The sequence below is a fragment of the Chiloscyllium plagiosum genome, chromosome 4 (genome assembly GCF_004010195.1).
Source record: "Chiloscyllium plagiosum isolate BGI_BamShark_2017 chromosome 4, ASM401019v2, whole genome shotgun sequence".
NCBI lineage: Eukaryota > Metazoa > Chordata > Chondrichthyes > Orectolobiformes > Hemiscylliidae > Chiloscyllium > Chiloscyllium plagiosum.
The window spans coordinates 125,589,319-125,612,803 of record NC_057713.1 but is presented as its reverse complement, the minus strand read 5'-3'; the positions used below and the strand labels follow the sequence as shown (position 1 = coordinate 125,612,803).

General features: G+C 41.6%; 1 protein-coding gene across 8 annotated transcripts in view; it reads left to right on the top strand.

Annotated features, from left to right (window-relative positions):
• The window catches only part of LOC122549394 (hepatocyte nuclear factor 4-gamma-like), a 135,819-nt gene that overhangs the window by 80,517 nt on the left and 31,817 nt on the right, over positions 1–23,485 (top strand). For 6 of the 8 annotated variants that reach the window (XM_043689142.1, XM_043689144.1, XM_043689138.1 and 3 more), the window contains one exon: positions 13,740–13,911. In XM_043689142.1, the coding sequence (XP_043545077.1) occupies positions 13,766–13,911 (146 nt within the window). In that variant the 5' untranslated portion in view covers positions 13,740–13,765. Of the gene's footprint in view, positions 1–11,627; positions 11,794–13,739; positions 13,912–23,485 lie in introns of those variants that run through there. The other 2 variants (XM_043689141.1, XM_043689140.1) reach the window with 2 other exon arrangements.

Here is a 23,485-nt window from a genome sequence, read left to right as displayed (position 1 = left end):
TTAGGTTGAGTTGGGTATGAAGGCTGGGCCGTTCTGCAGCAATCACATGCGACGGCTGTGGGGGCTCCTATGGTGGGAGGCCGTGGGTCAGGCCTGGCTCAGGGCAGGTGTCAAGTCCTGGGGCAGGGTCAAGGGTCATCGGGTTTTGGGATGATGCTGGCTGCTCAAAGTGGGTTTTGATCAGAGTGGTGCTGGAAAAGCACAGCAGGTCAGGCAGCATCCGAGGAGCAGGCTCAAAGTGGGTGTCAGGTCAGAGCCTGGGGCGTTATAAAGATGGACATCTGTGAGCTAATTGTGGCATCAGTTCGCTAGCTACCCAGGAGTTCAACTGTGCACTTAAACGCTTACTCATGAAAAGTTAGATGATTAATTTAGTTTCATCAGAACCATCTCAGAGTTACTGAGGTAGAGGAATTGCCAAGAGGACAATTCAGTTTCCCAGGAAATTCCATGAGCATGTGTTACAGTTGGGGCTCTGCTTGAGGCTCCCCATGAGTATCCCCCCATCTATCTGGCAGCGATGGAAGCTACCTGTCAGAAAATCTGCCCCCTCATTGCTAGTTTGCCTGGTGTTGCTCCTGGAATGCACTCCTGCATTCTTCATTGGAGCAGAGCTGATCCCCTGCTTTGATGGTAATGGTGGAATTTGGGATATAGAGTCATAGAGATGTACAGCACAACAACAGACACTTCGGTCCAACTCATCCACGCCAACCAGATATCTCAACTCAATCTAGTCCCATTTACAGCACTTGGCCCATATCCCTCTCAACCCTTCCTATTCATGTACCCATCCAGATGCCTTTTAAATGTTGTAATTGTACCAGCCTCCACCACTTCCTCTGGCAGCTCATTCCATACACGCACCACCCTCTGTGTGAAAATGTTGCCCCTTAGGTCCCTTTTATATCTTTCCCCTTTCACTCTAAACCTATGTCCTATAGTTCTGGACTCCCCCACCCCAGGGAAAAGACTTTGTCTATTTGTCCTATCCATTCCCCTCATGATTGTATAAATCTCTATAAGGTCACCTCTCAGCTTCTGATGCTCCAAGGAAAACAGCCCCAGCCGATTTAACCTCTCCCTATAACTCAAATCCTCCAACCCTGGCAACATCCTTGTAAGTATTTTCTGAACTCTTTCAAGTTTCACAACGTCCTTCTGATAGGAAGGAGACCAGAATTGCATGCAGTATTCCAACAGTGGCCTAACCAATGTCCTGTACAGACGCAATATGACCTGCCAACTCCTGTACTCAATACTCTGACCAATAAAGGAAAACATACCAAACGCCTTCTTCACTATCCTATCTACCTGCGGCTCCAAGGTCTCATTGTTCAGCAACACTCCCTAGGACCTTACCATTAAGTGTATAAGTCCTGCTAAGATTTGCTTTCCAAAAATGCAGCACCTCACAGTTATTTAAATTAAAATCCATCTGCCACTCTTCAGCCCATTGGCCCATCTGGTCCAGATCCTGTTGTAATCTGAGGTAACCTCCTTCGCTGTCCACTACACCTCCAATTATGGTGTCATCTGCAAACTTACTAACTGTACCTCTTATGTTCACATCCAAATCATTTATATAAATGATGAAAAGTAGTAGACCCAGCACCGATCCTTGTGGCACTCCACTGGTCACAGGCCTCCAATTTGAAAAAACCAACCTCCCCCACCACTCTCCGTCTTCTACCTTTGAGCCAGTTCTGTATCCAAATGGCTAGTTCTCCCTGTATTCTGTGAGATCTAACCTTGCTAATCAGTCTCCCATGGGGAACCTTGTTGAATGCCTTACTGATGTCCATATAGATCATGTCGACCACTCTGCCCTCATCGATCCTCTTTGTTACTTTTTCAAAAAACTCAATCAAGTTTGTGAGACATGATTTCCCACGCACAAAGCCATGTTGACTATCCCTAATCAGTCCTTGCCTTTCCCAATACATGTACAGCCTGTCCCTCAGGATTCCCTCCAACAACTTGCCCACCATCAACATCAGGCTTACTGGTCTATCGTTCCCTGGCTTGTCCTTACCACCCTTCTTAAACAGTGGCACTACGTTAGCCAACCTCCAGTCTTCTGTCACATCACCTATGACTATCAGTATACAAGTATCTCAGCAGGGCATCCAGCAATCACATCCAGAGCTTCCCACAGAGTTCCAGGTTACACCTGATCAGGTTCTGGGGATTTATCCACCATTATGCATTGCAAGACATCCAGCACTGTAATATGGACATTTTTCAAGATGTCACCATCTGTCTCCTTACATTCTATACCTTCCATGTCCTTCTCCACAGTAAGCACTGATGTAAAACACTCAGTTAGTATCTCCCCCATCTCCTGCAGCTTCACACAAAGGCTGCCTTGCTGATCTTTGAGGGCCCCTATTCTCTCCCTCATTACCCTTTTGTCCTTAAATGTATTTGTATAAACCCTTTGGATTCTCCTCAACCCTCTTTGCCAAAGTTATCTCATGTCCTCTTTTTGCCCTCCTGATTTCCCTCTTGAGTATACTCCTACTGCCTTTATACTCTTCTAAGGATTCACTCGATCTCTCCTGTAGTGAGATTGCAGTTTGTGTGGGAGTACAATTCCCACAGCGTTTTGTCGATGCCCAGACTTGAGCTGGTACATTTTGACAGATGAAGGCAAAACACAGAGTTAATAAATCTGCTGTACTCCTCCTGGGTAAAATGTTGTTAATGTTTGTGAGACACTTAGGTCATGTGGCAGAAATAGGTACGCTGTGCTTTGGATAGATATGAGATTAGCTAGCTGACTCTTTCGTACATCCTTCTTTCACAAAATTGATTTGATAAAAGCCTGAAAACGAAGAAAACATTTAGGAGAGCCTGTTCACTTTGTTCCCAGTTCACATGAGAGGACACTGGATCACTTCTGTGGGGGTCAGAAATGCAACAGAGTGTGGTGTGTAGTTCTTTTGCAGGTTAGGCTTAAACAGTGTGCTAGGACTGTGAAGGAAGTTTATTTAATCTAAATGAAATGTTCAAATGTAACTTGACAGACCACATGCAATAGTTAAAAGAATTCACCTCAATGTTTCTGACCAAAAAATAAAATGACGGTCCCTGCTTGATGTTTCAATCGAGCTCCATTTTAAATAGGATCCTGCTGTATAAAGTATTAATGATTAACAGAAATACACTCAACTGAGTAATTTGCCTGAAGCACCTAGTGACATCACAGAAATGTTAACTAAACCAAATATCGACTATTAAATGACACCCTTAGTTACATTCCCGCAGACATTGCGTGACCATGTGTTTACTTTTTAGCTCTCCTTTTTTCTCTCCAAAAGGCACTATTTTCATATGGTCTCCAAGACACTGGTTATTTCTGGGAATCTCATCCAAATGGGTATTTTTCATATCAGAGCCTTGCTGGTATGTGCTACAAAGCTATTTGTACAGAGGGAGAGGTATAAGGCCTCAAAGCCACCGTCTCTCACACAGCCATGAGGAGTGATCAAGGATAAACGTATTCATAGAACCCCTCCCATGTGAAAGCAGGCCATTCAGCCCATTGATCCACACTGATCTTCCAAAGAGCATCCCATCCAGATCAACACCTTTACCCTCTCCTTGTACCTCGACATTTCCCATGCCTAATCCACCTCAACTACACACTACAGGGAAATTTAGCATGGTCAGTTCACCTAACCTCCATATCTTTGGAGTAAGGGAGAAAACCCATGCAGACAAAGGGAGAATGTGCAAACTCCACACAATCACGCAAGGCTGGAATTGAACCTGGGTCCCTGGCGCTGTGAGACAGCAGTGCTAACCACTGAACCACCTTGGGTAATAGGAAGTGCAATTAATAGCTATGTAATTAAAATGTATACAGAGGTACAAAAGTGGCTTCCTTTTATTTATGTCTTTATCCACTTGAACTGCTGTTTTTCATATCTTGAAAACTTGCTTCTCCCAAATAGGGAAGAGGTCCAGGACAGAAGTGTTTTACATGGCCAGTATATATTTTTAGTTCATTTCCTTCAGATTCTTCTAGGCTCGGTCCTTTTCTCTCATTTTAACATGGTCTGAAAAGCACAACGGAGTTCATGGGGCTGAATTTTCTCATCCCGAATGATGTGGGCAGTGACAAATCAATTGGGAAGACCTGGCAAGATTGGAAAAATGAGATTCTCAACACTGAGACAAAAAGTTTGGTTCTCCAGCCAAGCTTTGAGCAGCAGAAATATGGAGTAAAACAGGTTGTTAGTTCTGAGAATAGTCAGCGGTGATGAACCCTGTAAGTGAGGGTTGTACACACCCCTCTGTCCAGTGGGACAGACTGTATCTGATACTGAGGTATATATCACCATCATTCATTCATTCAGGTTCAGCCTCAGCATGGGTACCAACTTGGTGAAAGCACATGCCAGCTCAGTGACCAACACATTACATCAAAAAGGGAGTGCCTGCTGCTCTCTGTCCCTCCTTCCCATCCCTGACCCACACCAACCATGAGCCTCATTGTCATTTCAGTTATTATGGTCTTTTGAAGCGATCATCTCTGCCTCCTGCAGCAACCTTTGCAAGTTTCACAAGTTATGGGCTGCTTATAGCCAACAGACACCTCTCTTTTAAGGCATCACCTCTAACTTCTGCACCATTTGAGATGCCAGTGTTCAATTTGCAATGACCTACAACATGCTGCAAGTTGCCGTTGACCACTGTTTGAACCTGAAGTGCATTTACTTTGCTTGCATTTGCAAATGGACAATGATATGATTGCAAATTAAATGTAGCTACAGTGTATTTCATGTAGTTGCCCCTTTTAGTGTCCCAGTATCCATTAGATGTGGAGCCCACACTTTTGTCCATCAGTGACTCTGACTCCATCCACACAGGGCCTTGTCCCAGCTGTTTTCCAGTTGTAGTTAGTTAGTGTAGTTAGTGTCCAGTTAAGAGCTGGTGATGGTAGAGAATGCAGCTTACAGAGCTGAGTCGCACCTCATTACCAGGTGTTGTCTCCATGTCCCTTATTTATATCGCATTACCCAACAGGCCGCTTTTACCTATCCTGTCCAAGTGAAGTTTGCCTCCAACATTTGTCCCTGTTTTCTAAACCCTAATACTCCACCTTCCTGATGCTCATCATGGCCCTCTCTGCTCCTGCTGTGATCACTGCTGCCAATAACCATGCTCTGCCATGTTGTCCTGCAAATCTTATGTCTTGACTTACCCGCCCCATCAAAGTTCTTTCAGCTACCTCACAAAGCAAGATGCTTCCCCTTACCCCCAAGCCAGATTTCTACTGGCAATCATGACAAACAGTCAGCCTGTGTAAAGAGCTTGTCGATATGGCAGTACTGAGAGCCCCTTGAGCACTGTCTAAACCACCAATCCGTTAACAGGATTGCACTGCAAGGCAGGGCAGGGATGCTGCAAGCATGCAGGTTGGCACTAAGTGACCGAGTGCTCAGAGAACAAGAATCATAGAATCCTTAAAGTCTGGAAACAGGCCCTTTGGCCAACAAGTCTACAGTGACCCTCTGAAGAATAATCCATCCAGACTCATTCCCCTACCCTATTACTCTACATTAACCCCTGACTAATGAACCTAATCTACAAATCCCTAGACACTATGGGCAATTTAACATGGCCAATTCACCTAACCTGCACATCTTTGGATTGTGGGAGAAAACCGGAGCACCCCGAAAAAAATTACGCAGACACTGGGAGAACATCAAGACTCCACACAGACACTCACCCGAGGCTGGGATTGAACCCGGGTCTCTGGCAGTGCTAACCACTGGGCCACCTTGCCACCTTGAGATGCAGCCAGGTCCAAAACTTTCAGCTGGGTGCCAGTCCCTGAGGTCAGACTCCTTGCAGCAGTGTCCTCTCAATGCCAGCTGCTCCTGCTCAATTTATATCTTGTGTTGATTGTTTCACATTACAGGGCGGGGGGCACAAACCTGCTTTTCTGGATTTGCTACCTGCACCTTCAAACTTCTGCCACTAGGATGGGCTACCTTCAGGGAGCTGCTTTGACCACAGTTTGGGCCTGACAAGGTCATCACTTTAAACTCAGTTGGCCATGTAATTGGCTGTGTACCACTGGGTGGGTGGGTAGATAACCAGTTCTCTGGCTCCCCTGTCCCCAATGGTTGGTAGTGGGCATTCACAGTGGCATTCTCCAGAAGAACTGCCCCCCCCCCCCCGCCCCCGGTTGCCATCAATGCCACCCCCTTGAAGCTGATATGATTTTTCCTATGTTACAGATTTTTCAGTACAAATGCATGGTGCAAAAAGTAAGATTTTGGGAATTGTGTCCCTACATTAGATTTCACGTAAGATTGATTACAATAGGAAGGTTGGTCTTTCATTGCGTAAAGTAAAAATGGAGTGTTAATGCTGAAAAGTCAACTGAAGTATCTGATCCTGGAAATGCCATCCTGTGAGATGCAGACTGAAGGTATAAGTCACATGGTTACAAGGGGGCATAGCTTTAAATTAAGGGGGGGTAGGTATAGGACAGATGTTAGGGGTAGGTTCTTTACTCAGCGAGTCGTGAGTTCATGGAATGCCCTGCCAGTAGCAGTGGTGGACTCTCCCTCATTATGGGCATTTAAGCGGGCATTGGATAGGCATATGGAGGATAGTGGGCTAGTGTAGGTTAGGTGGGCTTGGATCGGCGCAACATCGAGGGCCGAAGGGCCTGTACTGCGCTGTATTCTTCTATGTTCTATAGTTAAATGGATATAGTGGATCGAGTTGCACATCCTAGTCAGTGTCTCATTGTCGAATCAGATTTACTGTGCACAGCTGATTAGTCACAGCTGCCTCTATTGATGCAAATAATATAAGGACAGGAGATACATGGAAACATCACCACCCAGGACTTCCTCTCCAAGCCATTCACTTAGAAACTAATTGCTATCCCTTCACTGTCACTGTGTCAAATGCTGGAATTGCCTTCCTCACAGTATTGTTGATCTACCTTCAAGGCAGCAGCTCACCACCACTTTCTCAAGGGCAACTAGGGACGTCTGGCCTGTCCAATTGCACCCACATCCCACAAGGGAATAAAGTTGCTTAAAGTGTTTTCTCTGAATTGTGACTCCTATGGCCATTACCCACTTACATAAGAATATCCAAACTAGGAGCAGGAGTAGGCCTTCAAGCCTGCTCTGTCATTCAATAGGATCGTGGCTGATCTTATCGTGGACTCAGCTCCACTTACCCACCCACTCACCATAACCCTTAATTCCCTTACTGTTCAAAAACCTATCTATTTTTATCTTAAAAACATTCAACAAGTTAGCCGCAACTGCTTCACTGGGCAGGGAATTCCACAGTTTCACAACCCTTTGGAAGAGTAAGTTCCTCCTCGGCTCAGTCCCAAATCTGCTCCTGAGAATTTTGAGGCTATGGCCCCTATTTCGACTTTCACCCGCCAGTGGAAAAAACCTCCCTGCTTCTATCTTATCTATTCCCATCATAATTTTATTTGTTTCTATAAGAAGCCCCTCATTATTCTAAATTCCAAAGGATATAGACCCAGTCCACTCAGTCTGTCCTCATAAGCCAACCCTCTCAACTCTGGAATTAACCTCATCGGTAACCCCGCCAGTGCTAGTACACCCTTTCTCAAATAAGGAGACCAAGTCTATATACAATACTCCAGGTGTGGTCTCACCAGCACCTGATACAGCTACAGCATAACCTCTCTGTTTTTAAACTCCATCTCTCTAGTAATGAAGGACAATATTCCATTTACCTTCTTAACTACCTGCTGCACCTGCAAACCAACTTCTTGTGATTCATGCACTAGGATACCTAGATCCCTCCACACAGCAGCATGCTGCAATTTCTCACTAATTAGATAATAGTCAATTTTGCTGTTGTCCACTTCCCTTATTGTGGTGTTGCACCTTTTCCTTCCAGTGGGTTAAACTCAAGATACATTTTGTCATTCGAACCATTTTTTTCAAAGTAAACTCTTCCCCTTTTAAAAGCCCACACACATTTCTTTTGATTAACTTTGAATCAAACTTACTGTTTTTCCTTTTTAGCAAATTTTCCTGAATTAATTTGGAACAGAAACAATTTTCATAGCAGCCCATTTGGCACATCCTTACAATGAAGAGAAAAACATACAGGATTATAATGTCAAATTATTTTTCTTTAAGTTTCTGTACTGCTGGAACCATTGTCAAATAGATGTGAGGATTATATCCCCACATGATAAAGTGGGATACTCTTTTGGAATTTATTCTTTTATGAATGTAACCTTGTAGATAAGATTAGATATTTATCATAATATCAGTTGTCTTTAAAATTACTGGAGACTGCAAAACATTGAATGCTGAACTAGTACAGATTTAGTTGTTATAGAGATAAGATATATGAAGCTTTCTTGGTTCCACTGAATGGTGTAATACAAAATCAGATCAGACGTGGTAGATTGTGCTATTATCTCTGGTTTCTGATGAAAGCATTTTTCACTATCTTCAGTATGAATTGTGTAAAGTGTTTTATAGTTCTTTATTTAGTGTTATGTTTACTTTCCAAGTTCAGCTGCATAAGCAACATTCAGTGATATCCAAGACCCAATAACAAAGCAGGTTTATAGTTTTTGGCACTGCATTATTTTTTTTCTCTCTTGTAGTTTAAAAATAAATTGTTTTTTTAGAAATTGACGGAGAATAGCTTGCGGATTTCAGTCAGCATGGAATTGTTGAAGTCCCACACAGATGTGTAGTTTGTAATTGTGCTCACTTTGTATCAATACATCATATATATAAATAATATTTACAGAATAAAATTACAAAGGAAACTATATAAAAGGTAGCTAAATAAAAAAGAGATCTATTGCAGTGTGGTTCCTTAATTGCCCTCTTAAATAGTTTAACAAATCACTCATTAGGGATTGTTGACAAAACATAGACCTTGTTAGCAATGCTCATCCCACAAAGAAATACTGGGGGTGGGGATGGGGGTTGGGGTGAGTATAGTTTGTCTTTTTGAGTAGAAGAATTTAAATTTTGGACATTAACAAAAAAAGGAAAAGAAAACTGCGGGCTCTGAAAGTTCTGAAAAAAAAATGAAAATGTTGGAAATACTCAACAGGTCATCCATAAACAGAGTTAACTCTTGAATTGTTAACTCATTTGTTTCCTCTCCACAGATGTTTGCTGAAAATTTCCAACATTTTATTATTTTTTTCAATCCATATATACTTTGGAGTTTATTATAAGGTTTTGAGGAAGCAAAGAGGTGGGGGTGTGTGAGTGTTTTTCTGGTTGGCAATCAATGACTAATGGTGTGCCTCAGGGAACAGTGTTGGGACTGCAATTATTCACAATTTACAGTGGAAACTCGATTATCCAAACGAGATGGGCAGGCACTATTTCGTTCGGATAATCGATTATTCGGAAAATTGATTTAAATGCTTTTCCTCTGGGGCTTGGAGTTCAGGAGGCTAGCAGCAGCACACATTGCACGACACCCTCCCCCCCCCCCAGCTGCTGTAGCTGCCTTTGTGGGGTAAGTCTCCCAACAGCGCACACAGACACACACACTTTTTACTGCAACGTTTTGACAGGTTCCACGTTTGTCCTGCACAGAACAGTGTTGTAGAGTTAATTCCTGAGTAGCAGGGGGTTAGGGTACACCCATCTGTAGAACTCCAGGGAAAATGTGGGGAGAGAGAGAGGGCGGGAGGTCAGTCATTTGGTGACGGTGCCTATTTAATCACTGTAAACAAAAGACACGATGACTGTTGGAAACACATCTTTGCAGTAATGTTTCTATCGGGACCTTGATCTCCTCCGGATAATCCGATTTTTGGATAATTGGTATTTGGATAATTGAGGTTCCCCTGTACATTGTCCCCAAGTCCAAATCATCTATGTGTAGTGTGCCACAGTTTGCAGCTGACACTAAGAGCAAAGTGTGTGGAGGACTATGAAACTTTGCAAAGGGATGTAGATAGTTTAAGTGAGTGGGCAAAGGTCTGGCAGATGGAATATATGTTAAGAAATGTGAAGTCATCCATTTTGGTCGGAATAACAGTAAAAAGGACTACTATTTGAACGGTAAGACATTGCAGCATGCTGCTGTGCAGAGGGATCTGGGTGTCCTTGTGCATGAATCACAGAAAGTTGGTCAGTTGGCGAAACAGGTAATTATGAAAGCAAAGGGAATTTTGTCCTTCATTGCTAAAGGGATGAAGTTTAAATGCAGACAAGTTGTATTTCAGTTGTATAGGGTGCTGGGAGGCCGCACCTGGAGTACTGTGTGTAGTTTTGGTCTCCTTACTTGGGAAAGGATGTACTTGCACTGGAGGAGGCGCAGAGGAAGTTCACTAGGTTGATTACAGAATTGAGGGGATTGGCTTATGAGGGGAGACTGGGACTTTATTCATTGGAATTTAGAAGAATGAGGGGGATCTTATAGAAACAATAATATTGTGAAGGGAATAGCTAAGACAGAAGTAGAGAAATATTTCTACTACTGGGTGAAGTTAGGACAAGAGGCATAGCCTCAAGATTAGAGGGAGCAGATTTAGGACTGAACTGAGCAGGAACTTCTTACCCCAGAGGGTTGTGAATCTGTGGAATTCCCTGCCCAGTGAAGTCATTGAGGCTTCCTCATTGAATGTTTTTAAAGCTAAGAGAGATTTTTTGAACAGTAAAGGAACAAAGGGTTACGGTGAGAGGGCAGGTAAATGGAGCCGTGATCTTATTGAATGGAGGAGCTCAAAGGGCCAGATGGCCTACTCCTGCTCCTAGTTCTGATGTTCTTGTGTTCTTATGATGCTGTAAATTACAAAAATAACCCTCAGTTTATCACTAACATCTGAAGATCAATGTGTTCCAGCTTTCCATTCTCAAACGTGCTAATTCAATACATAATAGCATTATTGTAGCTTACATGACTTTATTATTAGCTTACTATACCTTGTGTCAGTGCACCATTTTTTAGAGGTGGGAGTGAAATGAATCCATAATGTTCCAGTAATGGTTATCAAATCAAACACAGAATCAGTTGATGCAATTTGTGATGAGGATATTTGGCACTTATATTGTCGAAGCCAATTCAGTCTCATTTTGTTTCTGAATTTGAGTGTTAATATTGGTACATCTTCTCAACAGTGCTGTGATGCCTCATACACTCAAGAATCTCAAATTTCTTAAAATGAAATCTGACTTCTTTCTGTTTCCCATTGACAATGCAAATAAAATGAAGTAACAATGGTTAGCAGGTTTAAATAAGCAGCCCCACAAGATTTACTGGCAGCAGGTGTGTGCTGATTGTTATTGATAGCTTCCCTGTACTCCACAGCTATGTTCGAATGTAACCATATCCTTATGTAGCAAAGTCCTCTTTCAGGTGCCCAATGTAATGAGAAGGCCAGTAGAACTTCAATGTCAAAATGATAATACACACACTAAAAATTCCATGCATGTTGTAACCTCATTTGGGTACTCTTGTTAGACACGCCATAGCTAACACTCCTGTGTAGGTGATCCACTGTTGAGAAAGACTCCTCCCCATTCCACCACATAAAGTTATACAAGCTGATCACATGGTTTATTGTGTAGGCAGTATTTCAAAATTCTGAAGGTGTAAGAGACAACCTAGTGGACAGTGCTGTCAGATACCGGGGCGTTTAAGACATAGATGTGTGTACAATCATAATGAGGCTGTCTGAATCGTTCTTGGATATGGACATGGCAAATTATAGTGAGGCTTTAGACTCATCTTACACTGCTTTGGAGTTTGAAAATATGCAGTTGCTGTATAGTGCTCACGGTAAGTTTCAGTTTTGTGGGTGATAATGCGCTGCTTGGATGCGATTTGCGTGTTCAAGTAAAGAACCGAAAGTAAATTGTATGAACATAGAACATAGAAGAATACAGCGCAGTACAGGCCCTTTGGCCCTCGATGTTGCGCCGATCCAAGCCCACCTAACCTATACTAACCCACTATCCTCCATATACCTATCCAATGCCCGCTTAAATGCCCATAAAGAGGGAGAGTCCACCACTGCTACTGGCAGGGCATTCCATGAACTTACGACTCGCTGAGTGAAGAACCTACCCCTAACTTCAGTCCTATATCTACCCCCCCTTAAGCAATGAAGAATTGCTTAACTTCAAATAATTTTTAATGAAGTTAGGAGTAACCCATTGAGATTCTTTTTTTCATTATTAACAACTGACAGCATATTTGGTGGTGGTGGCATGAGTTTGGCTACTGTTTTTTCTTTTAAAAAACATAACATGTCAGCCACTTGCAGGTTGATGTCAGTCAATGTAAAGCGAAGCCAGTTAAAGTATTTCCTGCTCCATTCATTTCAGTCCTATGAATTTTAGTCTTTTGACAATTTCAGCAGGAAACAGTGTTAACATACATTTCTAAGCTTATGTTATTTCATTTATTGAATTTTATTGCAAGAAGCATTGCAAGTCCTTGTGAATCAAAATTGGATGTTATTTTAAAGTTCCCAAAATTAACAAATTGTATACAAATAGCTTTTGGACAAGAAGTGAAATTTATAAATAGATCATTATCATGTTAAGTAAATAACAAGGTACTGAGGTTACTTCATCCTCTGTTGATTATTTAGTGATTATAAGGCTTTAACTATTTTCATTCATAGACTCAATATGATTAACTATGTACTAATATGCACGTCAACAATTAGGTCACATCATTTGTGGAATATTAGTATATTCGACTTAAAAAATTACTGTTGATGATATTAGTTGATGCTTTTGTAATATATACGTTCATTCATTATTTAGTGTTTGCAGCAAACATTATAACAGTAATTTCTAGGCGGTGATGATTCAGACTTAAATCACGTCGACACTTTTTAAAGAGTTTAATACAATCAGGATATACCCCTGACTTTATAAAAGTGTTACTTAACTTCCCACGGTGAAGAATCTCCAAGTGCAAGTGGGAGATGTAAGAGGAAGAAATCAAATCAAAAGCAAAATGGAACACAGGCCAGACTAAGCTACGAAAGTATTCCTAATAACCTTTAGATTATGGTTGGAGTGATATTCCAGCCTCGCTACATTAGACCATGTTTTGTCATTGATATCCTAATGCTTACAGCACTTTCAATTGAGAAATCATTTGTGACTATGGTTTAGAAGACAACAGATGGTTCTATAACTTTGCCAATGCCAATCTTAATCATTTCCATTTGAAAGAATACCTAAAGTTTCATTGCTCCTTCTCCAAACATTTGAACTGAGGGAAACAGTACATTTGTATGGATTTGTTTCTAACAAACCAAATTATAATAATGTTTTCTTTTCACCATCATTGGGTCAGCCTTCTGAAAATACACAGAGAATATTTCTTTCTGTATTTATTCTGAAGGACATTGCTGAAAAATGACACTGCTGCTTTAACTAACTACATTCGTTCCCATTAGGTGATTGTGTTTACAGATTATGATGGGTGTTTTGCATATAATTGCCGGATGTGATCAAAGCATAACTGCAATAACATTTTTGTTCAAGGGAATCTTTGATTCCTTTAGTCTCTGACAGTACAAAGAAACCTGTCATAATAACAGCAATGTTTAATATGGCTCACTTTATTGTAACATAGCAGCGCATACTAATTGAAATGGCAGCAGAGGATGACAGGTGTCTGCGGGTGAAGATTTGTCATTGTCTTTGTAACTATGCTGCCTGATGTGTATTGTTGGACTTATTGTATGCTCTTTCCTTGGTCAGACACTTCTCCAACAGAGACAAACACCATGAACACATCAGACAATGGAATTAGCAGTTCGTGTGCAATCTGTGGAGATAGAGCAACAGGAAAACACTATGGTGCCTCCAGTTGTGATGGATGCAAGGGTTTCTTCAGACGAAGCATAAGGAAGAGCCATGTATATTCTTGCAGGTACACCACTTTGATCTGTTACTTGTAATGTATTGACATCGCTGAGTGGCCCAGAATCAAAACTGAACAAATGGTCATCAGTGACACTCAAGAATCACATTAACGTGTACATAGTTTCTGATGCAGGCACAATAATAAGAGTTGGCATTTTAGAAATTATTGTAATAAACCAATTCAAAGTTTTAGCACTTGGAATTGTTAGCAGAACAATTTTTGTTTCTATACAGCATTGGTTCAGATTCGGTTTCATGGTAGGAAGAGGCTTTATTTCAACCATTGTTGATTACTTAAAAACAAGATTTTTTTTTATTCTTGCTCAACTTTTGGTTAAGAACCGAATTTTAATCGTGTCACTGGACCATACAGAGCAAGAAAGTTATAGCTTCAATCTATCATCCGTCTGCAGGGAACAGCAGTAGCCTCTATGGTTGGTGAATGAAAATGTTCATCAGTGTTCTTGGTTCTGACAGTGCCAAGTATCCCGCTACGTTGGAAAGTATTAAAGAGGTAATGCTAAGTGGGAATAGGATCAAGCTCACCTCAGGTTAGACCTATTGTTGTCACATGTACCAAGATCCAGTGAAGAGAGTTGCTTTGTGTGCTATATAGGCAATTTGTACTATACAAAGTGCATGAGGGTAGCAGAACAGAGTGCAGAATACAGTGTTACAGCTGCAGATAAGGTGCAGAGAGAGAGAGAGAGATCAGAATTAATATGAGAGGTTCGTTCAAGAAGTCCAAATATAGACTGCTACACTCACTGTATACTTGTCTGTTAAGAATGGTTCTTGACTGAGCTATTACAGAAATTCAGAGTGAAACATAGTACATGAAAGATGTACAGTTAACATCAATAACATTGTGTATTTATATAGAGTCGTTAACAAAACAAAATGTCCATATATGTTATGAAATTTGACACCCAGTTACCTAAAATGATATTAAAGTGAATGATGGGAAGCTTGGCCAGATATGGTTTGAAAGGAGTGCCTAAAAGGAGGAAGGTGAGAGTAAATGGGTTAGGGAGAGACTTACAGTTTCTAAAATTACGCTGACAATTTTAGAGCAATTAAAATTGACAACATCCATATGACCAGAATTGTAAGTGCATCATGGCTTGAAGAGAAGTAGGGTACAGAGCTGAAGAGGACAAGTCTGTCGAGGTATTCAGAAGCACGGACCAGAATTTTAAAAATGTGACATTGCTAAACCAGCAGCCAATATTGTTCAGTAACCCCTGAGGTGATGGGTGAATAGGTCATGATGTGAGTTCGGATCCTGGGGAACAGAATTTTAGATCACCCCAGGTTTATAGGGTGAAAGCTCGGAGGTCAGCAAAGAATGCATTGTCAGAGATAACTCGTGAAATCACAAAGACACAAAGAGACATAAGATGAGCTGAGGCAACGGTGGAATTGTGCAATGTTACGGAAAAGCAAATAGTCTCAATTCTGGAAGACCTGCCCCAAAACATGGCTTTAACCATTCTTTCTGAAAATACTAGAAGCAGATCACAGGTTGAACATCTATACTTCACAGGGACTTGTAAAAAAAAACACGTCTTTAAACAGATCCAATTTCATCAGCCAGAATTTTCAGATACCACACCAGCTTTCAGAAAAAGATCGAGACTTATCTCATCCGAAGGGATCGTAAAACCCTACTTCTCCAAAGAACTTCAGCAGGAGTGTACTTAAAGAGCGGTTACATGGGCAGCAGCTCCATTGATGAGCTGGGCCTGAAGTGGACTCATGGTGGAGGAGTCAGGTTTGGGCTGGAGTGATACCCAGCAGCATTAGTGGCATCTCCATTGGTGAGGTCCAGCTAGGACTCTCGGTGGTGAGAGCATTGGTGGAGGCGAGATGGCACTGAAGAATCCTGACTTTCATTGCCATGATGGTGGCACAGTAAAGGACCCTGTGCCTAGCCATCATGACCCATGACCCATGGTGGAGCATTTAATCAGAAGGACTGTAAAGTTAACACTTTTTCTTTATTTCTTCATTCCTCCGCCTTTATATTCTATGTTTTGATTTATTTTTCTATGTTTTAGTATGGCGCCGGAGAGCGGCAACATGATACAGCATTTTTCACTGCATTTTGTAACACAACAAACGTGACAATAAATAAACCAAACCAAATAAATCAACTCAAATCCAGTTCGGTAACCATTGGTGATGCCAGTTCTCCAATGGCGATGTCAAGTTCGCATTGGGATTGAATGGATATGATTGATTGATTAATTGATTTATTGTTGTCACGAGTACCGTGATACAGTGAAAAGTGTTGTTTTGTGTGAAAGGTCTGTTCAAAGGTGAAAGGTCTGTTCAAAAGTCTGATAACAGCGGGGAAGAAGCTGTGCTTGAATCTCTTTGTATATGTATTAAAACTTCTATATCTTCTGTCTGATGGAAGAGAGTTGAAGAGAGTATACCTGAGTGGGGAGGGGTCTTTGATAGGTTGCTATAAAAATTGTTCAGTGTCCTTGTGAATTTTCTTAGCCTCCTGAGGAAGTAGAGACATTGTTGTGCTTTCTTGACCATCAGTTCGACATGGGTGGTCCAGGACAGATTGTTGGCCATCGTCACTCTCAGGAACTTGATGCTCTCGACCCTCACCATCTCAGACAGAGGTACACCCCCCACTCCACTTCCTGCAGTGAATGACCAGCTCCTTCATTTTGCTGATGTTGATAGACAGATTGTCATCTATACACCACACCACCAAGCATTTAATCTGTTTTGTGTGTTCTGTCTTGTCATTGTTCGAGATCTGACCTCGAACAGTGGTGTCATCAGGAAACTTGTAGTTGGCGTTCGAGCTGAATTTGGCCACACAGTCGTGAGTGTATTGGAGTACAGTGGAGGGCTGTGTAAACAGCCGTGGTGGGAATTATGATAGAGGAAGTGTTGTCTTGGAATTTAGAGATGAGTTTGTTTGGAATTATTGGTGTGGAGGGCAGAACTATGAGTGGATATGAATGTGCATAAAAGCAGATAGACTCATTGGAACTGTCAAGTTGTCCGCCATTTAAATCTCTGGCCCCTTTAAATTTAAAGAAAACAGCCTCTAGTTTAAAAAAGTCCATGTTTCCTATTTCGCTGCATAGAGTCATAGAGATGTACAGCATGGAAACAGACCCTTTGGTCCAACCTGTCCATGCCAACCAGATATCCCAACCCAATCTAGTCCCACCTGCCAGCACCCGGCCCATACCCCTCTAAATCCTTCCTATTCATATACCCATCCAAATGCCTCTTATATGTTGCAATTGTACCAGCCTCCACCACATCCTCTAGCAGCTCATTCCATACATGTACCACCCTCTGTGTGAAAACGTTGCCCCTTAGGTCTCTTTATATCTTTCCCCTCTCACCCTAAACCTATGCCATCTAGTTTTCGACTCCCCGACCCCAGGGAAAAGACTTTGCCTATTTACCCTATTCATGCCCCTCATAATTTTGTAAACCTCTATAAGGTTACTCCTCAGCCTTCGACGCTCCAGGGAAAACAGCCCCAGCCTGTTCAGCCTCTTCCGTAGCTCAAATCCTTATCACAGGATTGGTGCTGCATGGCTAATTCAGCAAACTGTGCTTATCACAGCAGAATACCTGTCAATTCACAGCTTATATTCAGTTTCAAATATTTAGAGTTATTGAAGTGGGTCTTTGAATAGAAATATTTTTCGTTTTAATAACATATTGTGTATTTGAAGGAAAGTAAATTAATGAGTGGGTTGTTAGTATGGATCCTGAGGTTTACCTGGGCTGGATCTGGAGTGAGTAGACATTGAAGGAGCTAGGTTATGGGGGGAGGGGGGGAGTTCCTGGGTTGCATGATTTGGCACTAAGTGGTCATAGGGATTACAAAGGTCCTTTTTTGGAGTAGATAAATGAGCACAGTTAGGAATGGGGCTGTAAAATTCCTTAGAAGCAGGGGTGTGAATAGATGGAATAGGAGCTGTTAATTGGCATCAAGATTGTTTAGAGAGATAAAGCTTGGCATGAATGGCTTGAAAGGCTGTTGGACGTTGGTTGGGGGAACGTGTTGACATTGATGGGGCAATGGAGAGCGTTACGGGTGCGGCGTTCTGAGGGGTAAAAGCTGCTTTATGTTTTGATTTCCTATAAGTTTCAGAACTAGTGGCATTCCTTCATTCAGTGCAGCTCTCCATCCAACACTCCCTGTGACTGCCACCCCACCTAAACATAAACTCGATCATTTTGGGGGTGTTTCACTTGAGCCAGGTTTGTGTAGCTGGGACTATGGTACACTGAGATTCATATAAATCAAATAAGTGGTAATATGACTGATGTAAATCAAATAAGTGGTAACATGGGTCTGTTAGTGAGAAGTGCGATAGTATCTATCCAAGAGGTGCTGTTCTTAGGTAATGAAAAGGATTATTGCATTACAGCATTAAGTACAACTACATATGGTCAAGAATAATTAATAGAACCTGAGATCTGATCCCTCCAAAAGCTGGAAGCTCCTTGTTTCCACCCACAGACTGCACATGACATCAGTAGAAAAGATGGTATCAATATAACATAAACCCATTTAGAACTATGGACAAGTGATGCTATAACTGCTGCACTAGTATTCTAGAAATCCAACTAATGTTGTGGGGAAAACCAAAAGGACTGCAGATACTGTAAATCAGAAACTGAAGCAGAAATTGCCGGAAATTGCAGCATCTGTGAAGAGAAATCAGAGTCAATGTTTCGGACCCAAAACGTTAACTCTGATTTCTCTTCAAGATGCCGCCAGACCTGCTGAGGTAATGCTCTGGGGACCTGGTTCAAATCTCACTTCAGAGATAATCCTCAACTGTCCGTCACCAGATGGCAGCACCTTTCGGAAGTTACATCTGCTGCCCTTACCTCGGCTGGCCTCCTTGTGACTCTAGTCATACTTATGGAAACAGAGCATGTCCCAGACTACACTATCACCACCTCACCTACACAGCAGACAGGAGGGAGTTGCCTTGGGAATTCTCAACAATGACTGACTGACTCAGAAGCCCATGAGGGGATCTTATAGCATTGTGTCAACATCAGTAAGGAAACCTTCGACTGATTATCACATATTTCCCACCCCAATTACTTGGATTGAAGGGATTATGAAATATTCGGTATATTTGCTGATAACACAATGATCAGTTAGCCAGTATGTTGTGAAGCAGAGAGGTGGTGATGCAGTAGTAATGATACTGGCCTGGCAATGCAGAGGCCCAGGCTCATGAGCTGAGAACATGGGTTCCAACCACAGCATGGCAAAAGGTGTCACTTGAATTCAATAAAATCTCAAATTAGGGTGACACGATGGCTCAGTGATTAGCCTTGCTGCCTCACAGCGCCAGGGACCCAGGTTTGATTTCAGCCTCAGGCGACTGTGTGGAGTTTGCACATTCTCTCCGTGTCTGCGTGGGTTTCCTCCCACAGTCTAAAGATGTGCATATTTGGTGAATTGGCCATGCTAAATTGCCGTAGTTTTCAAGGGTGTGTAGGTTAGGAGCATTAGTCAGGGGTAAATGTAGTGGAATGGTTCTGGGTGGGTTACTGTTCGGAAGGTTGGTGTGGACTGGTTGGGCCGAAGGGCCTGTTTCCACACTGTAGGGAATCTAATTCTTTTAAAAAAAAAGATGTGCATTTGCGATGCAAAGGCAAAGAAGAATATGTGCCATGTGCTCGAAATGGGATTCGAATAATTAGGTGTTTGTTCTTGACTGGTACAGATTTAATGGGCTGAAGAGCATTTAAAAAATAAATAAATAAAATCTGAAATTAAAACCTAGTCAAGTGTGACCGTCTTCGCATTGGCAGTTCTTATAAAAGCCCGTCTGGTCCACTGAAGAAAACCTGCTATTCTTAGCAGATCTAGTCTGGCCTTAATGTGACTCCAGACCTAAAGAAAAATGGTTCATTCTTAATTGCTCACTTAAATGGATTAGCAAGATGCAGTTCAGGGGCAATTTGCGATGGGAAACAAATGATGACCTTGGGAGTGATGCCCATATTACATGAAGGAATGAGAAGAGGGCATAAGCTGCCTAAAGAGGTTTACAGATCAGTTAAGCCAGAGAGCAAAGATCTGACAAATGGAGTATAATATTGGAAAATGCAAAATTGTCATTTCTTTTGGGCAGACTAAAAAAGAAGCATGTTATTTAAGTGGTGAGAGATTGCAGAGCTTTGAGATGAAGGAGAATTTTGGTGTCTTAGTGCATGAATTGCTAAAGTCTGATCTGCAGGTACAGCAAGCAATTAGGCAAGATAATAGAATGCTGTTCTTTATTGGGAAGGAAATTGAAAATCACACTAGGGAGGTTATGCTTCATTTAAAATCAGGGCACTGATGACACCACATATTGAGTACTATCTACATTATGGAAACGCAGAAAATAAGTGCAAGAGTAGGCCATTTAGCCCTTCAATCCTATTGTACCATTCTATGTGATCATTGGCAATCATCCAACTCAGTGCTCTCTTCCTGCTTTCACACCATACCCTTTGATCCCTTTAGCCCTAAGAATAATGTTAAACACCTTCTTAAAAGCTTTCAATGTTTTGGCATGAACCTTTTTTTGTGGCAGAAGCTCACCGCTCTGGGTGAAGACATTTTTCCTTATCTCAGTCTCTTACTACCTACCCCGTATCCTTAGACTGTGGCCCCCTGTTCTAGATTTCCCCAGAACATCCAGATTCATCAGGAACATCCGTCCTGAGTTTACCCCAGGTTTCCCCCTCATTCTTAACTCGTGGATAAAGTCCTAACTAATCCAGTCTCTCTTCATATATTAGACCTGCTACTCCAGGATTCTATCAGAACATCCTCCTCACATAAGGAGGTTAAAACTGTACACAGTTTTCCAGGTGTTGTCTCACCAAGGGTTTGTACAAATGCAGCAAGTAATTTAATTCTCTCGCTATGATGGCCCCCATTCAATTTGCCTTCTTCACCACCTGCTGTATTTACAGGTTTCCTTTAAGTGACTGGTGTACAAGGACACCCAGGTCTCATTGCATATCTCCCTTTCAAAATTCATCACCATTCATGTAATATTCTGCCTTTCTGAATTTACTAATAAAGTGGAATTATCCATAATATATTTCTGTCATGCATTTGTTCACTCACTTGCTTTGACGAAATCACACTGAAATATCTCTGTATCTTCCTCATAGCTCACCCTCCCATTCAGTTTTGCGTATTCTGCAAACATATTACATTTAATTCCCTCCTTAAAGTCATTAATATTTGTTGCGAATAACCAGGGTCCAAGCACTAATCCCTTCAGTACCCCACTAGTCTCTCACTACCATCCGGTGGGATGGTGGGGAGGTAGACATTTTTTTATTCCTACTCTTTTGTTTCTTGTTTCTCTTGTGTGGAACTTTACCGAAACCTTTGAATGTCCAAGTAAACCACATTTAGTGGCTTCCCCTTATTAACTCTATTCGTTATATCCTCAAGATATTCCAGCAGATTTGTGGAGTATGATTTCCTTTTATAAATCCACACTGACTCTGTCCAATTCTAATGCTGCTTTCCAACTGTTCCACTAATGATTTTTTAATAATGAACTCTTGCATTTCCATATAACTGATCTCTGATTAACCAGTCTATAATTTCCAGATTTTTCTCTATCTCCTTTTATTTAAATAGCGGGGTTGTAGTAGCTACCTTCCGATCGTAGGAATTGTTCAAGAGTCTATTATTCATCTTATTTAGGGAAGCACGTAAACACATTTGAAACAGTTTAGACGAGGTTTACTAGACTGGGCTACACCATGGCTCAGTGGTTAACATTGCTGTCTCACAGTGCCAGGGACGTGGGCTGGATTCCAGCCTCAGCTGACTGTTTGTGTGGAGTTTGTAAGCTCTCCCTGTGTCTGCCTGCGCTTACTCTGGTTTCTTCCCACAGTTCAAAGATGTGCAGGTCAGGTGGGACGGCTGTGTGCAGGTCAGGTGGGCCACGTAGTGTCCAGGGATATGTAGACTAGGTGGATTAGCTATGGGATTGGATGTGGTTTAGGGGGTGCGGGATGTTCTTCAAAGAGTTGGTGCTGAGTTAATGGGCCGAATGTCCTCTGTCTGCACAGTTGGGATCCTAGACTAGTACCTGGAATGGTGGGGGCTTTAACAAAGGAAGATTGGATTGGCTCAACTTTATCTGTTGGAGTTTAGAAGATTTGGAAGTGACTTGAGTGAAACATCGGAAGTCCCAAACACAGATGTGGAAAAGATGTTTCCTCTTATGGGAGGATCCAGAAACTGATTCAAACAAGTGGCTGCTCATTTAAACCTAATGACTTTTTTTTTCTCAACAAGGCTTGTCACTCACTGGAATTCTCTTCCTCAGAGTTTTTGAATATTTCCAAAGGGGAGGCAAATAAATAATTATCGGGTGTTTGCAGAACTGTGGAGCAGTCTGATAAGCCATGGCAGTGGGGTTTGAGGAAGCCTATTCCTGCTTCTCATTCAAACGTTTGTATGTTGTACTCGTGGGTCCTTACTGGTCTCACCAGTGCCCTGATTTTTAAATGAAACATAACCTCCCTAGTTTGGTTTTCAATTTCCTTCCCAATAAAGAACAGCATTCTATTATTTTCCTAATTGCTTGCTATACCTGCACACCAGACTTCAGCAATTCATGCATTAAGACGCCATACGTTCAATCCTCTCCTCTGACAAATACTGATTTCCCTTGAATTTATACCTGGAATATCTTCTGTCTTTTACACATCCATCACTGTATGCTTCAATCAAAGACAGCCGTTCTATTCTTTTCACTTAAGTTTGATCCTGTGGCTTCTTATAGAATTTGTGATTATGTTAAGCATATTATTTAAATTCACTTTTTCTTTACCCCTTATAATACCCAATGTAAGACTTTAGATCAATTTTCCATGAATAAATCTAATTTCCAGAGACTCTCATCAAAGTTTACATGCCTAATATGGGGCATCAAATTAATTCCCATATCGTAAAATTCTCCAGTGACGGATATTGTACGCTGGAATAACTCCACAGAGGCTGGTATCCCGTCAACAAGTCACCCTTTATTTAGATATGAACAGTATGTGGACTCTGATCAGCTATCTCAGAGCCAGTCCCTGAGGAGAATCCCTGAGATTCCTGTTTATTTATTTTTTTTTTAATTTTTTTTTTTAAACATAGCTCTTTCTCGTCCAGGCTGAGAGAAACGTCAGTCCCCTGACAGGAAATCAGACAACTCTACACAGCCCATGGGTCTTCCTAGAACATCACAAATACATTGACTTTGTTTTCCCCATCATAGCCCTCTTGGATTTTATTCTTTGTATAAAAATCACAGAATTGTGTAATAGGCAAGATGCTGGAATATCAGAGCAAATCAGCAGAATACTTGAACATTTCAGTTTACTTACTTTAGACAGCCTTAACTGGCTAGATTCCTGTTTATTTTTTTTTATTTTTTTATTTTTTTTCTTTTTTTTTTAACCGCCACACTACCACCTAAGTGCGGTAGTGCTTATTTTTTCCCCAGCACCCATGGTGTGTGTGTGCAGGTGTGAGACACAGTGAAAGACAC